This window comes from Montipora capricornis, chromosome 12 (genome assembly GCF_036669925.1).
Source record: "Montipora capricornis isolate CH-2021 chromosome 12, ASM3666992v2, whole genome shotgun sequence".
In the NCBI taxonomy this organism is placed as follows: Eukaryota; Metazoa; Cnidaria; class Anthozoa; order Scleractinia; family Acroporidae; genus Montipora; species Montipora capricornis.
This window is the reverse complement of record NC_090894.1, coordinates 1,537,968-1,555,462: the sequence shown is the minus strand read 5'-3', so window position 1 is coordinate 1,555,462 and position 17,495 is coordinate 1,537,968. Positions and strand designations below refer to the sequence as shown.

General features: G+C 38.9%; 1 protein-coding gene across 1 annotated transcript in view; it reads left to right on the top strand.

The window, feature by feature from the left end:
- Positions 1–300: 300 nt before the first annotated feature.
- The window catches only part of LOC138026907 (uncharacterized), a 44,122-nt gene continuing 26,927 nt past the window's right edge, over positions 301–17,495 (top strand). Inside the window, exons 1-8 of the mRNA XM_068874362.1 lie at positions 301–499; positions 5,338–5,602; positions 7,639–8,133; positions 10,030–10,535; positions 12,587–12,908; positions 13,660–13,830; positions 15,412–15,642; positions 16,932–17,401. Of these exons, the coding sequence (XP_068730463.1) occupies positions 458–499; positions 5,338–5,602; positions 7,639–8,133; positions 10,030–10,535; positions 12,587–12,908; positions 13,660–13,830; positions 15,412–15,642; positions 16,932–17,401 (2,502 nt within the window). The 5' untranslated portion in view covers positions 301–457. The remainder of the gene's footprint in view (positions 500–5,337; positions 5,603–7,638; positions 8,134–10,029; positions 10,536–12,586; positions 12,909–13,659; positions 13,831–15,411; positions 15,643–16,931; positions 17,402–17,495) is intronic.

The window sequence follows — 17,495 nt, the reverse complement described above, 5'->3', positions numbered from 1 at the left end:
TTGGAAACGGTGGATGCGAATATGTTCTTTCTATCGGCGTGTCATCTATTTATTATTATCATCATTATTATTATTATTATTATTATTATTATTATTATCATTAGACGTTTTAAAGTTAAAAACAAAAGTGAAAGGTAAGCGGTAGAGAGGCGGAACCATCAATGCATAAATAAAATCTGAATTTGCGTCACATACATGACCGGTGCTAGCAGCGGAAATCGTGCTTAGGACTTAACACTGATATAAGACCTTCCACTCAATGACGAGGCTAGTTGGGCTAATTAGCGTAAAGACGAAAATAATTTATCGGTTGCCATACATCAACAGGCACTGCGCGGGCTGAACTGAAACGGCAACGCATTTGTATGTTCGTTCCATTGTCATTAACTGAACCGGGTTAACACACCACTACCCATCCTATTTCGATACCAGAATCAGCTGGTGTTAACAAGACTTTATGGCTGAGACGCTTCGATCAGAGTGGGGCTACATTATTGGGGTAAGTACCTCTTGGTCTTTCAGTGAATTTAGGCCATCGCTTAACTGCTGCTATTTCGTTCATCAACATGGAAATACTGGGATCAATAGCTGTTATTACAGTTGAGCCCACGGGTAAGCCGTTTGAGTTTCAGAAGGCGCCCAAACGAGGTTTTCGGGTCAAAACAAGAATTTCTTATAGAAGGTCTGTCTGATATCCCGACTTTTTACTGTTTCCTTCGCCTTTTTTTCGAGTAATTTGAGGTTTTTCTGAGCAAATTTTATCGTGGAAAGTATGGAAAGGCACTTTATAGGATATGCATGTGTTTGTAGGCGACGTGGTAGCGTTATACTCGTAACCATGTCAACCCACGGTTTCATAAAACAGAGACTGATATTTCGATACGCACAATTTATTTCGGACCTCGCTGGAACTTGCTGTGGCAATAAAAAACTTGAACTCTTCGATTCGAAACAATAGAGGTTTATGAACTTGAATTCCTTAAGCCGTGTGGCTGAGAGTTCTTGAATATTCTTATGTGGGTAGAACTAGCTAGAACTTAAAAGAGAAAAAACAATACTACCTTTAACAACATTCTAAACTGTGATACAAGGCTGATCACGCGGTGAATAAAAATCGAAGAAAGAACAAATAAAATGCACTTCACCAAACGATGAGATTAAAAATCTTATTCTGTACAAAACTGGAAAATTCTGAACTTACTCTAGTCTCCCAGCTGTGAATGTTTCCTTACATTTTGATCCGTGAGAGATGATCTCTAGCCTTCCAGTTGATGTGAGAGCTATAATTGTAGGTATAATTAATCAAATAAGTTACTTTTCAAGGAAAACAACGACTTATTTCTCGGTACAACATGCAAGAAACGTGAGACCTTATGAATGACAAAAGTATTAAATTGTCACGAAAGCTGATTATTGGGCGTGGAAAACTCAGAAACAGTGTTAACTTAAGTAACAACCTCAAATGTTCGAAACTATCGATGGCAGCTTCCATTATACTGCGTGTTTACCCAAAAAATATCAAATTTAATTTTGATCTCAAATTTATTGTACGGGTCAAACATTTTATTCTACGCACGAGTTGTCATAACGCACGGGTTATCTATTCGCATGCAGTTGGCTCATAACACAAAGGAAGTGATTGCTTAAGTAATTCCAATAACTAATTACACTTCTATGGCATCGTTTCCTTTCCCCACATCAGTACTTTCGATTGTTTCAATAACAATGGAATTAGTTGCGGTGACATGACAGTTTGCCCATGCGCACAGAAGTGAAGCTACAGTTGAACATTACAATGGTATCGTGACCCGAGCTACACGTGTGGATTCCAGTGTAAAATTTTTTTTATTATTGAATCATGAATTTACAAGTCGGACCTTAAGACGCGTTAATTTATTGAATTGACCCCCGGTTAGTTATCACCACGTACGGCTTGTATATAGTGAAGCAACAATGTACTCACTACCCTGAGAGCCAGATGTTATTTTTCTGGTTTTGGGTTGCCAGGGTATTTGCTTACTGAATAGAACCCAAGTTATTCCATTTTACAAGTGACTATGGAACCTCATATTGAAAGCAACGGAAATTGTACTAAAATACACAAAATATTGTGAGCTTGATTAACTTCAGTTGAGAGCATTTGCTGGTAACCAGTCGAGAAACAAGGATTGTACTCAAAGAATCTGCAAAAGAAGTAGTTGTTATTCACGGTTCACTGAGCCGTGGATAGTTTGGGTTTTGAATATAACAAACAAGAGAACAAATAAAAAAGCAAAGACTGGTTTATTTAAGTTACATCGCATTTAAAATTGAATTTTGAGTAACTCTTACAGAACAATAATAATTTAAAAATAATAGGGGACAGCTATTCTTAGAGTTATTTTCATAGAGTTATGTCGTAGAGTTAGAGATTTTAGACTGGCAAAATCCTGAATTCAAGATTTTGGAGTTCAAGATTTATCTTGAAGTCAGGATTTTGGCAGTCGTTAACTCTAACTCTAAGTCATAACTCTACTGAAATAACCCCATTGATGGTTAACCTCAAAATAATACAACCATAAATTCGTTAACTTGATTTATTTCAAAACAATTCCTACGTATTCTTAAATAGCATGGCTGGCTGCATGTATTCAGAAGCAGATTACAAAGCTTGTTATTCTCGTTCTTACTTATAGACTCAAAAAGCTGATATATTAACAACTTTTCGTTCTCGCTCAAAATTTACAAAATGCAAGAGTACTGTACTTTCAAAGGCCGAACGACAGCGGAGCAGTTTTGCAAACATTTGAGCGGATATAACACTTACATGTATGTATTTTCACGTTGCAATTGAAAAGCAGAATCTTTGGTATATAATGAATGATATTTGACGACAATGAAAATTTCTTTAAAGCCATGATATGCTTTGCAGGTAATCGTCTTATGTTCCTGCTCAAATACGTGCTGGTGTTTCTACTATACATAAAATGGTATTCTGCTGAGTTGACATGAGCGAGCTCGTTAACTTCAGCATTTACGCCCCACGTGAAAATCAGAACATTTTTTAAAACATGTATCACAATCTTCCAGTCTGCACCAGGGTAATGCTTTGCTTAAGAAATCGTCAAAGACCGGCATTTTTAAAAATAATAATAAACCAAAAGAAGCTTTACTTTCACCTCGTTCAACGAGAGTTTGATCCAAAATGCTTTCTTTGCTAATTGCTTTTATGCTAATTGTCAAATAACAATCAGTTGGGTGTAAAATGAGACATCAGAATAACATGATAACAATACAGATGATGCAATCTAAAATCTAAATTACTTGAGTAGGGCCATGATGAACAAAAGAAAATTATAAATTATGACGATGATATTTTCTCACCCCAAACCCTATTCAAATCGATTGAAAATTATCTCAGTAATTTCTAATGATGTTTTCAGAGAAACCGTACTATGCAAGACATTGAAGCGACGAGTTCCTTGCGAAAAATATACCCTTGATGTTTTTCATGCACGTGGACCTTTTTCACCAATCCCCGCTCATTCCACGAGCCCGTGTTGGATGGGAAATGGTAAGTAGCCAACGAGGCGTGTAGCACCAAGGTTGGCTATAAGTGATCTCGTTTCATCCAACAAAGGCGAATGGATTAATTGTTTTGCCCCGATGAAACTTGGTTTCTGTATCTTGTAAACAACACATTACCCAACTCAAAAATCCCTACTTACGATATACTGTCTACAGCACACTACTTACGAATTTTTTATGACCTTGCCTTGTATGTAGACATATTATTAGACGAAGAGTGAAGTGATTCTCGCACTTTAGCTGGACAAATTTAGCAATTGTCTATACAGTCAGGAATTTCGAACCCCGTTGGAGCCACCTTGGCGATAAAAACCCTAACTAACCGTAAAGTAACGGCATTTCCCAGGGTCTTCTCAGCTTTTCGAGGGAAACCCCGGGATCTCCCATTGGATTCTGCATTTTGATTGGTTCATAGATTTGCACTCATTAAGCCAAATGTCGATGATTTAAACATAGTTTTTCCCAAAATCAGAATAGCAGCGTGGCCCTATGATTGGAATGCTGGATTTACACAGAAATGTTTCGCATTCAAATCCCGCTCCGTCCACCAACAATGTATTCGTTTTCGGTGGTCCGAAATTCACCTCCACCACGTCTTGTAAAAAGCCCGAACTGGTTTCTCTTTCCAGTTCGGACTCTTCACCCCCCGGGGGTGGGAGTAACTTCATTTATACACGGTAAATCCTTCAGCAGAGATCAACCTTTATAAGTTATAAAGAGATAAAAGATAAAAATTATAACTAAACTAACCTAAAATACTATTAACTAAATACTAAAAGCTGCTTTACAAGGATGCCGTGTAAAACTCATTCAAAACTGTGGTGAAGTAGATAAAATTTAAAGTCACGTAAAGATGTTGCTGCACGAAGGTCACTGAATAGGCTGTTCCACAACCTGGCTTGGTTGTAAGAGAAACCCTTCTTTGAATAATTGGTGCGGGGTTGCGGAAGAGCCAATCTATTTTCATTATTCCTTAATCGATATCATGTTACGTCGTTTCAAAAAACAAATCTAGAACTCAGATATTCAGGGGTCATCCCATGTAAAGATTAGATTTGTACATCATAACAACAGCTGATTCCAATGTTTGGTATTTGAGTTTATGGGATAGCAAATTGTCGGGATTTTCGGGGCAAGAAAATTCTGGCTTGAGGGATTTAAAAGTGGAAAGATTGGTGGTAAAAAAAGGTTGTTACAGAAAGAACTGTAGCGTTCACTTGTTGATTTAATGATTACTAGTCGCGTTAGATTCCGTCATCTCATTTTCTCTTGACTCCCTTTTGAAATTACAATTGAAAAGACTTCATGTAAGGTTTATTCAGAAAGTGACTAAGTTGGGGTTGCTAAAATTACATTTATCCAAAAGTGACTAAGATGGGGTCTGTAATTGGCCATAAAATAGACTGTGAAGGGGTAGGGGCTCTCGACATTGTTCTCAGTGTTTATTTGAATTCATTGTTGCTTCATTATCATGGCCCCACAAGCGTCAAACTTTAAATATCGCCGTGTATAAATGAAGGTTCTTTACTTTTCTTTCTTTGCTAATTGCAAAATCTAGATCTCCTGACAATCGCCAAAGGAAGTGTTCCTTTGTCTTGTTCCATTCTGCCAGCGTTCAAATTGTAATTTTTGAGCTCTATCACGGTCTGAAGTATTAGCCGTCTCCTCGCCCAAACCCGCCAAAGGGACGAGGCGTCTCTCTCGCCCGCCTCGTCCCTTTGACGCTTTAGACTTTGAGCTCTATTAATCTGAAATTCGTTTTATATCTAGCGACCTGTGAACAGACGACCACAAAAGGTTAAACCTGCATTTCCTAAGTTGTCCTTGGATGACGCATCCATAAAACCACGGTATGATGTATTGGTCGTTGGTTCAGGCTATGGCGGCTCTATTGCAGCTAGCCGTTGTGCCAGAGCTGGCCAAGCTGTGTGCCTACTGGAGCGGGGGAAGGAGTGGCGACCTGGTGAATTTCCTGAGTTGTTTCGTCATGCCTCAAAGGAAATCCAAGTTCATCTTGGTGGAGAGAAAACTATAGGTAACATACTGAACTGTCAGACTACTGTATAGATGCTCTGAATAAATATGCTTGTGTCTCCCTCCCTAGAGTATTTCCCTCTCCATATCATTTCCAAACCATGACGGCTAAAATGGGCCCTTTGCAGGATAGTGATCACATGGTTCGAAAACCGCCATACTGGGACGTAAATTGCCCACTGGGACATCTAAAACAAAGAAAATTTAGATTAACTAGCCTTTGTTTTAGATGTCCCAGTGCGCAATTTGCGTCCCAGTATGGCGGTTTTTGTACCATGTGATCACTAACCTGCATAGGGCCAATTGTTTACTATTTCCTGTTCACCTTTCTTGTTCTCTTGTTTTATACACCTCTTCAAAGCGAAATTATCTAATGCTTTTGAAATTTAAAAAGACAGCATTTGATTTTACATGTTCATACATATACGACAGTGCAACATAGCTTATTAAACAAGCGCAGTTCTGCTTTATGAACGAAGGATAAAACAGAATTTGAATAGATTTTGTCTTTGAGTACTAAAAATGAGACGAAATCATTTCTGTAGGTGACCTTTCGCCGAAGTCCAAATGCCATTAACTTTGATTTCTTAAAGTTGATAGATAACTTATTAGATTGGCATTAATGAAAAAGCAACTCAGAATGTAACACCGGTTTCACAAAGAAAAATATCATCTTTATGGACAAAAGGAGATATTAGTATCGCCGGCAGAGAGAATAAAGTCTAAGAAATTTGACACAATACGTAAGTCATTTACATTTATAAGAAAAAGGAGGGGTACCAATATAGAACCCTGAGGAGCCCCGTATCGCATCTGATAAAAACACGAACAATGACCGTCAAATTCAACAAATTGTTGCCTGTTTCTAAGATAGCTACAAGACCAGTTCAGGGCAGAACCTCGAACACCATAATACTGAAGTTAGTCAACTTTTCATAATAATAGAGCCTAATTCCCAAAAGACTTTTCCGCTGTTGTTCCGTGTACAGTAACATGGCCGCCTAGAAGTTAGGTGCAAGGTAATGATAGCAGATGAAATTTTGTCGTACAAATAAGTACAGTGATTTTTCCTAAAACCAAATTTACTGTCAGTAGGAATACCATATTTGTTTTTTAATTTAAGAAGATGGATATATATCAATTTCTCTCAGATTTTCGAAATTGGTGGTAGGACAGACAATTTGACTTATTTTTGACTATCCTAAAATGAATTTGTTGAAACCTAGTGGCTGTTTGCCACGAAATGAGCGATCAATGCACTCTTGATATAATTGACGGTAGTTAAAAACAGTACTCAACATTATAATGCGAGGATGAAAAAATGTCGATATCAAGCGCCATTTCATCAGGTATTACGTGTTTACTTATCGATATTTCTTTGCGTCCATGAATGAACCGAATACCATCGATTAAAAAGCAAAAGAAAGCTAAAAGTGACATAAATGCACACTTTTGGCCTCTTGAATACTTATTGAAGGTTTCATGACCTTGATGAATGGTTTCTTCAATGGAAGTGATCGTAACAGATTGGCGCGCCAAAGTCATCAAATAGAACAAAAAAGCTGCTACAGTCGCCTATTAGCTAAGTTATACCTAATAAGAGCTTCTAAAGCCGCTGCTGCACTAGGAAAATTTTGGTGCATCTTGTCTATCGGCAATTTTGTTGCGATGCAATTTGCGGGAAAAATTGCCCAGCGTGACACACCCCGCTACAGACATTTCTAGACCTTTCTTGGCCCAATCGCTCTGAAAAGTAGGAAAGTAGAAGTCCGTTCTACTTTCCGCAATGATTTTTGCAACAATGTCAGTGGGAATTTTCCCCACATTGTACAGTGTAACATCTATTGGACAACTTGGGTCGCCGCGTTGTGCGGCATAAACAAAAGGAAACTATGCCCCTTCGACATAATGTAATCATTAAAATCAAGACAAGTTGCAGGAAACGTTGCCCGGTTAAACACCTGTCGAGCAACTTGTCTCGTAGCCGGTGGGAATTTTTGTGACAATACAGTGTTTCCTGATCACTTGACTTTACAGGCGAACCATCCAGTCTATATGAGTTTTATGTCACTGACGACCTGAGTGTTGCTCAAGGATGTGGTCTTGGAGGAGGCTCTCTCATAAATGCTAATGTTGGCCTTGATGCGGAGCCTGGGGTTTTTGACGACCCATTATGGCCCATAGAGCTCAAGCAAGACCTTGATAGCTTGCACAAGATTGACCGAAAGCATTACGTAGACATGATCAAACCCACACCCTATCCAGATCATTACCCCAAACTGCATAAAATTGACCGTATGAAGGAAGGGTTTAACGCCTGCGACATTGAAGATATTCAGAAGATAGCTTATAAAACTCCACTCTACGTAACATTCGAGGACACATCATCCAATCATGTTGGAGTGCCTCAACCTAAGTGCACGGCCTGTGGAAACTGTTGTGGGGGCTGTAATGTTGGTGCTAAGAACACCCTAAACATGAATTATTTACCTGACGCCAAGGCCCACGGTGCCGAGATATTCACGGAGGTAGGTCCTGAATTTAAACTTTCATAGTTATTACTAAGGTAGCTTCCCCACCACAGACAAGCTGTTTGGTCATGCTATTCTACACTAATGGAAACTACTAATCTTTGATGATGTTATAACCATATCTGTCATACTGTATCGTCCACCCTCACACCGCCCTTTTTCTTTTTTGCATGCAATTGAAATGCGGTTGAATCCTTAAATGGATAGAGTTCCAGTTTGAACTTACTATGAAAATCAAGCTTATTTGTTATTTCAGAACAAACAAGCTTTGACTGCACCAAAAAATGTATTCACTAAATCATAATAAAGTAATCAATTGCGCTTGTAACGAAACCTGCAATTGCCTCTGAATATTATCACCTTGAACCTGCAATGTTTCATTTAAAGATATACAACTGCTGTTGAATTGTCACCGAGTTAAAATCTTCCTTGGATGAGGTGCATGGTCAATTTCTTCCATGTTTCTCATCAGAGGTGGTTCCAAACACCCTGAAACTAAAAACCATAATGAAACCACTTGCATGTGGCATTCTTTTGTACTCGGTTGCTGTATGCTACGGAAAGTTGTCCTTATGTAACATTAGTGTGGATTTTGTTGGTAAAATCCGATCTCAGGTTGAATTCGTTTTTATCTAGGTTAAATTCGTGATCCTCAATTTACCTAGGTTACTTAATATGCACTCTATCTAGTTAAAGCATAGTTAAAGCAGCTATCAAACATCCCATCCCCCCCCCCCCCCATCCTAAAGAGCTAAAAACAACTGTAACTTCCCCAAGCTCTGTCTTACGCATCTCACTATTCTTCATAATGTTTCGTGTGATCTTATCGTTTTATATATATATATATATATATATATATATATATATATATATATATATATACACTTATCCATTAAAAAGGGAACAAAAAACTGTATTATGCACTTACCGGTACTCGAATTTGGGCCCTCCACCGCTATATACACTACAACGACGAACTGCTTAACCCTACTCAATTCTTTTCATTATTTACTTTTTTATAATAAGTCACTTGATATCCATTTGTAATAACCAAAACTAATCCTAACCTCACCCTAATATTTCCCTAGGCTTAATTTAAGCTCCAAAAAAGTTTCTTCAATTCATCTGAGTGCGTATTCAACCTGCAGGTAAAATGAGGATCGCCAATTTAACCTACTTGTAGGTAAAAGTAGATTCAACATGGCAACCGGCAAGATGGACACTGTCATAATTTATATGTATCGAAAATTCCAGGAAGAATGCTAGTTCAAGCTAAAGCGGATGGCACACGCAAAGTCTGAATTGCCCGGCTACCTCCCCTTTAACTGTCCGAGCTCGATAAGCACACTTTTTTACCTTTCATTTCCTCAAGCATACTTCCTCAGTAAATCGACATTTAGTTTTCCTTGGAACCTCCTGCCACTGTTGATATTTATTTTTAACATTTATTCGGCGAGCATGCATTGATTTTGAGATGGTATATAGAAACCAGGTACGAAGTAATGAGCTGGCTATAATCATCTCATATCAAAGGAGTGCAAGTGAAATAATTGTCTTTTTTTTTGGTTTTTGCTTAATTTTTTCTAAGGTTTTTTTCTTTGTTTTTGGTGGTTGTTTTAAAAGAGCTGCAAATTATTACTGACTCTTTGTTTTGAGCAAAAGATAATTTGATGGGCGACATTTCATGATGTAATGGCTGAAATGGCACGGCAACTAAGCCAATCAGAACTCAGAGTCCCTATATCCAATGATCTAGTCAGTTTTTGAAGTTGGTAAATGGATGTTATCAAAGGGATTACCAACCATGTCGATTGCTGTTCTTGGTTCAGATTTACCTTTATGCGCACATAAACCTTTTTTCAGTGTGAATCGAACAGAAACTTGTTTTTAAAGGTAGAGGTCATGTCTGTTACTACGGCACCTAATGGAGGTGACTGGATGGTCAAGTACAAGCGTCTTGTTAAAGGTAGTTTCAAAGTTGAGGAGGAGACCATAAGAGCAACTCACGTCATTATTGGTGCTGGAGCGATTGGCTCTACCAAGCTGTTGCTCCGTTCAAAAAGGCACGGACTCCGCATTTCTGACCAGACAGGAAAGCGATTCTCCACAAACGGTGATGCACTGGGTTTCAGCTATAATGGAGCGAAGTCAGCAAATACAGTGGGGTTTACTACGAAACACATGACCGAAAGGAAGAAAGTAGAACCGCCAGGACCCTGTATAACCTATGTGATGGACTTCCGTAAAACAACAGACGGAAACTTGAAAAGGGGTTTCGTCATTGAAGATGGAAGCCCACCATCTGTCCTTTCCGGGCTCTACTCTGTTGGTTTAATGGTTGCCGCTAAAATCATTGGAATCGACAAGTTCTCCTCAAACGAAGCACTGGAAAAGGCTTGGCAGGTAAGAAACTGCTTGAAGGAAACCTCCATCCTCACAGCGGTTTTACGTTACGATTATTGGGAATAGTTATTACATCTTACTAGATCAATAGACTCCAAATTTTATTGCTTAATTAAACACGGCAATAACATTTGAGTGTTCACCTAAGTTTCATGATTTTTTCTCTATTGTAAACAAATTCGTGACGTTACTTGGTTGCCGATTTGCAGTTATTATAATAATAATAATAATAATAATAATTATTATTAGAGAGTGTTTGGACTGGTATCTCGAGGTCACGGGTTCAAACCCCGAAAACTTCGGTGCTAAAGGTCACTCAAACATTTGAGTGTTCACCTAAGTTTCATGATTTTTTCTCTATTGTGAACAAATTCGTGACGTTACATAGTTGCCGATTATTATTATTATTATTATTATTATTACTATTGTAATTATTATTATTAGGGAGTGTTTGGACCGGTATCGCGAGGTCACGCAATTGCAAAAATTGCATTCATAACTGCGAGGATCATACCTTCACTTGAATGATTGAATCTTGACTAAGCACTTGCACTTCTTGCCATGTGCTCTTTTTATACACCCCACGCATCAAGGGAAATACTAAAGTAGTACTTTATGTAACAGGAAGTAGCAATTTTTCTGGTGTAAGTTAATGAAACAGTCGCGTTCTGGGAAAATTTGGCGATGATGACGTCTAACTTGCTTGAACTGAGATATTTTTTAACGACTTTATGATGACTTCTGGGGTAAAGTGTGTAAACGTCTGAAAAAGTTTTAGAAAACACAAATAACTGGTCAAATAGGATGCTAGTTGCTGAGAGAAGAAACTCTTTACGATACTATCACTCAGTGGACTCTCACAGTCACAGTTAGTCTCATCAACCATAGAACAATTTTTATCGTTCGTCAGAACTGAAGAGACTTTTCTGTTGATCTTTTTTCTTTCTAATTAGCAAATATAAAGAGAAGCGAAGGTGCATTAATACATGAATGTATTCATGGGGGGTTTGCAAGCAAACACGTTCACGAAATACTACATACGCGAGCAAGAATGTAATTTGCTCTGCGAGAGAGATTAAATTAAAGGTAGCAAGAAGGGCATTTAAGACTATGGAACCTTCTACCGTGGGATTTAAAAAAATTATTGACTCTTTAATGTGCTTTAGGAAAGCATCATTCATATCTGGTGTAGAATTTTTCATCTCCATAGGCTGCCGCATCATATTGTCATTTTAACTTTTTATTAGGATTTTAATTCAATTTTGAGCTTTTAAATTTTAAACTCATTGTTGTGCAGTACAGTAGTAAACTTGTGACCATTCGTAACCTAGTTTTTTGCTTTTTGTGTATGCTTTTAGATTTTGTAGGTTATTTTATTGTTCTGGAGGACCGCACCTGAAGTTTATTAGCTTTTAGCTTTTATGTGCTACCCTCGGTAAATAAAGTCATTAGGGATATTTAGCATCACGTTTCCAAAGTCGACCGCAAAATTCAAACCGCAGTTAGTTGTTAGCGGTTTGTCGTAGCGGCATTAATAGACTTAAGCATAAGGTTCGGCATTTGACGGGCCAGAGTCCTCAAGGATGTGCAAAGGATTCAAAAAAATGTGTTAATTCAAGAGTTAAAACATGACTTATGGGTGCAAACGTGAGTTCCTACTGAACAGCAGACTGCAAACTCGAGCGCAAGGCCATGTCACGTGACACTGAGAGGTTTGCCGTTTGCTGTTTTCCGAAAAATACGCGATGCTAATTCTCTCAATTGCTTATTTACTCACTTACTTACTTCTTACTTACTTGCTTACTTATTTACTTATTTACTTACTTACTTACTTACTTACTTACTTACTTACTTACTCACTTACTTACTTACTCACTTACTCACTTACTCACTTACTCACTTACTCACTTACTCACTTACTCACTTACTCACTTACTCACTTACTCACTTACTCACTTACTCACTTACTCACTTACTCACTTACTTACTCACTTACTCACTTACTCACTTACTCACTTACTTTGTTACTTACTTACTTACTTACTTACTAGCAATTGAGTGGGAAAGGAATTGATAACACGCTATCATTTCTATGCATGAGCTACGATGATGCAAGCGGCATCATCTCTTACAACCAAGACAATGATACTGTTGACATCACTTGGAACAGAGTTGGCTATGAGAAGAACTTTGAGACAGTAAACTTAGCAATGGAAAAGGCCACCAAAGGCTTAAAAGGGACTTTTGTAAAAAATCCCACATGGACTCCTGCTCTTGGCAAAAGTGTTGTCACAGCTCATCCTCTTGGTGGCTGTCCAATGGGGAAATCTGGAAGAACCGCTGTCGTCAACCATGCTGGGCAAGTCTTTGAAGGTAAGTAGTATTTAAAAATCAGTGCTCAGTAAGGTTAATTAGCAAGAGCTCCGGACTGTTAAACAGGCGTTTGTGGGTCAAGTCCCAAAGCAGACCACAAACCAGCATTTTAGGATTAACTGTTGAGAAGATCTTTCACACTGCGTTGATATTTGCCTCAGTTCAGATGATAGGGCGTTGCCCTGGTCTGCTTGACCTCTGCATTTAAACTTGAATCGGACACAAAGAAGACCACACTCTGATCGCAAAGGATAGTTTTGGGGCTAGAGCTACTTTACATCCATGGGTTGGGTAGATAAGAGGTAGGCTAGCCATCTTTACCCACAAAACTTCAGTAACAGCTCATACTAGGAGTGGAATGTACCTGGTAGTAACAGTAGCACTAGCAGTAGCGGCAGCAGTAGCGGTCGTTGTAGTTTTAGTGGTAGTGGTAGTAGGAGGAGAGTGCCAGTGGCCGTGGTAGAGATAGTCCCGTAGTGGTAGTGGTGGTACCCTATATGTAGCCGTACTTACTCCCCGCTTTCCCTCGGGGGATGGGGTGAGGCTATACGAAGGCTATATGTTGGTAGTGGTACTATGAAGCAGAAAGCCTAAGACAGCTATAATTTGTAACCATTTAAAGCAGAACGAAAAACTCTGGGTAATTTTTTGTTTAAGTGTTCCAGGGCTGGTGACTTTTGAGAGAGTTAAGTGTATATTTTTTAGCTCACAGGAACCTTTTCATCTTGTCCTTTCTAATGTGTCATTGCAGCTGATTCTGACCAGGTTCTAGAGGGACTATATGTAGTAGATGGTGCAATTCTTCCCATTGCTGTGGGTGTTAATCCCACTATGACCATTTCATGCTTGGCTGAGCGCTGTATGCGACTTCTTGCTGAGAGAGAAGGATGGCACATTGACTACGATACATTCAAACCACTTGGTAAATCACTTCACTGACTGCTGCAATGAATGCCAGACGTTTTCATGTTTACTTTATTAAATTAATCATTGAATATAAGTTTGCCTTTTTTACGTCACCTCCTTGTCATGCATGTTTGAGGACTGCCAAGCAAACGTTAATGAGCCTACCATAGTAATGTGAGAACTGGGCCTTTAGTCAAGTTACTCTTTATAAGCAATATAGGACTTTTTCCGTGTTTACATAGCCTCATCTAAACACGAGGGTGACCTTTGGAAAATTCAAGACAGTTATGCAATCTCGAGATGGTTTTAATAGCTGTCGAGAATTCTCCCAACCCCGCGAATGTTTAGATGAGGCTATGTAAACATGGAAAAAAGCCCTGTATTACTTTTATAAAATATTTCTCAAAAATAATTCGACAAATAAAGGAAACTGCTGGGTTTTTTTTTCTTCTTGCTTGAAACAGATTTTGTTGATACACGCTCATATTTGCCATCTGCCATTACATGACCAATCAAAATTCGCGTGATGTCACAGCCGTGGTTACATACTCTCATCTAAACACAGCTATTAACCAATGGGAGTGCGCGTACTATCCTAATTATTTTATTCAAAAAAAACCTCTAAGCAAGTACTCTTCATCCGCGATCCACCATAGTTAATAGAGAGGAATGGTTTGGAGGCCCGGCAAATATCAAAGCAGCAAACAAAAATGTCAAGATATAGGTTGGAAAGTCCACGACCGAGCACAATCTTTTGTTTTGCGCTTATCGTGACTATGCAAGAATCACGTAACCAACACGTTTCTGTTGGTTAGTTCCTCAGTACGGAGTAAACAAATATTGTGTTTTGTGCACGGTCAAGGCCAAAAAAGAGCACAAAAACCTACAAAAAAAAACGTTTTCGGGTTTCATAACCATTTCCGTCTATTAACTATGGATCCACCAATAAGTCATCATCACTTCTCTTTTTGCAAATTCATATTATTCATACTTCCTTTAAGCTTTTGATATTACAAAAGTCGCTTCACTCCCTGGATTATTAATATAATATATGGGCATTTTCTGTTTTTTGTTTGTTTATATATGAACTGTGGAGAGAATCAAATTAAGATGCTGATCTCGTCGCAGTTATTAATTAACATTACTTTCAAATGCAGTAATAAAACGGTACATTAATGACAAAAAGCGTTTGGCCCTTTGGGGAATAACTAATTCTGTGCAAAAAAAAATGATTGCAAAGAGAATCACGAGATCTTCCTGATTTTACTTACTTGACCAGGGCTATTTTCCTGCTAAGTAAGCAAATAAGAACTTTGGAATTTCAGAACCTAACGATCCAGTTTCAGGTAGTGAACAACAGGGTAATCCATCTTCACCATCTATTTGTGGTAATGAGTCAGTTGCAGTCAGGAGTTCTTGACATTGAACTAAAGAGAAAGGAAAACTTAAAGTTAGCTATTTTCATTTTTAACGATTGCGAGCACTTACAGGCTGCAGCAGGTTTACTTGCTATTGTACCCTTAGGATGTATTTTTACTAAAGTGACAAGAGAATGAAGAGTGAGTTGCGAAAACATGACACCTTTTCTTGTTCACAGATAAGACTAGCTTTGTCAAACAAAAGCCAGGAATTCGATTCACTGAGAAGATGGTCGGGACATATGAACCATTAAAAAACAGGGCGAAGCATACACCATGTGAATTCACTCTGACCATTGATTCTGATGATGTTGAGCGCATGCTCAACTGTGATCCGTTGCACTCAGCAACGATTTCCGGGACAGTGATGTGTCTTGCTTTATCCTCTGCTCCACTGTCGGTTTTTGAAGGTAGGTTTAATAAGCTCAGCTCATTTTATAAGGAGAAATTGGAACTTCCTGGGTCTATACCATACTTATAAGCCCCGAACAAGGAGAACAAAAAATGGCTCACGCTGCATGGCTTCCACCCCCTGGTAAAATAGCCATGTACAGGCAGATAGCACGACCCCTTGCATGCTGTCTTAAAGGGGAATACTGATCAGACTATAATTGTGCGGGACTCTGAGACCTTAATCAGTATACTTGGCTATTTGGCCATTTACGACTTGGCATGGGTTGTTAGCATGGTTTGTTGGTAAACCTTTAGACATAGGCGCCTGTGAAGATTGTTTTCCAGGTTTGAAAGTCCCTCAAAATGAATTAAATTACATTTCCAGGGGCACCCAATGACCAATTTGTTGTAAATTGTATTATTATACCCCAGTTAATGAAAATAAATGTTATTAAGGCATTTTCAGGTGTTTTTCAGTGTTGCTGGGAAAACATTATCTGTTCCTTTTTCCCAGCAAGACACAAGAAATTTCCCAGCCAGCTAGATAAAATTGGTTGGTTTCCCAGCCAGCTGATCAAATTTATTTCCCAGCAAGGAATTCCGCGCGCTTTCAAATCCCTCGATCCAAAACGACCGAACAAAAGCGACAAAACCGGGACAAAACAGGTTTTTTCCGCAAGCGCAATCACTCTGACCAGCCGTCGTATGTTTGTGACTACTCTCTGGGAGAGGGAACGGGTTCTTTTTCTTTTTTTTCAGTCTTCAGAGTTTCTACAGCCAGCTCGGGTTGAAATGCTAGAAAAAGTCAGTAATCCCCAGGCAAAACCTCTATCAATAACAAAATTTCCCAGCCAGCTAATCGAAACACCTGTATTTTTGCCAGCCAGCAAGATTCCTCTAGGGAACAGAAAATGCGAGGAACAGATTCGTTGGGTGCCCCTGCATTTCTCCATGATATAATCGTAAATTCACAACAAGCTCGGATAAAACAATAGCTGCAAGTATAAAGTGTAGTGATTAGTGGCCATAAAAATGATGGAATACAGTCACTGTGCTTTTAAAATCAATGGCAGTGATGAATTAAATTGAATTTCTCCTTATTTTCTTACATTTCCAGCAAGCAACGATCAGACAATTACTAAGAATATATAGATTGTAGTAACGTGGGCTCCTAAAAGTCAACTTTTTTCTGGGCAATCTCTTCTTTTTTTTCCTTGACCTCAGTACGTTGTGCTTATTTTGCTGTCAGATCTTTCCTTTTCTCGTTTGTAGCAATCAGAAACCATCATCTTCATTCATGCCACAGGTCACTTCCGGCTGTTTAGTACCAGTAAAGACCACGTGGACACCAAGGAAATGGTCTACAAAATGACTCTCATGGGAGACTTTGGCAGAAAGTTTTACTTTGAAGGTGTCAAATACGTCCACAAGGACCACTTTGGGGAAACGGGTTTGAAGGATACTACAACTTTGTTTGTTAACATCTTCCAATCCCGCCAGACAGATCCCTTGGGTAAAGCCACACTCTACATAACCGCACATAACTTTGCCAAGCAACTTGCGACAATGGAGATCACAAACACACGCAGCAAACTCGAGAAGTTGCGGTGGATGGCACGTTTTGGCGCATTCTTTGCCAAAACTATTTGGACAGTTTACGGCCCAGTTTCATGTTGTGACGCATACTTCAACACCGACGCGCCGCCCAGGAAGAAAAGGCCCCTAAATCTTCACGGCTGCATCCCTGAAGCCTACAAATGCCTCACTGAGGACAAGGTGAGCTACAAGTAACCACTGAACCGTGTATTATAGCTCCCTTTTGAGGAGACTGGGTTTGGAGACTGTGTTTGCTTATTGTGCGGATTGCTTG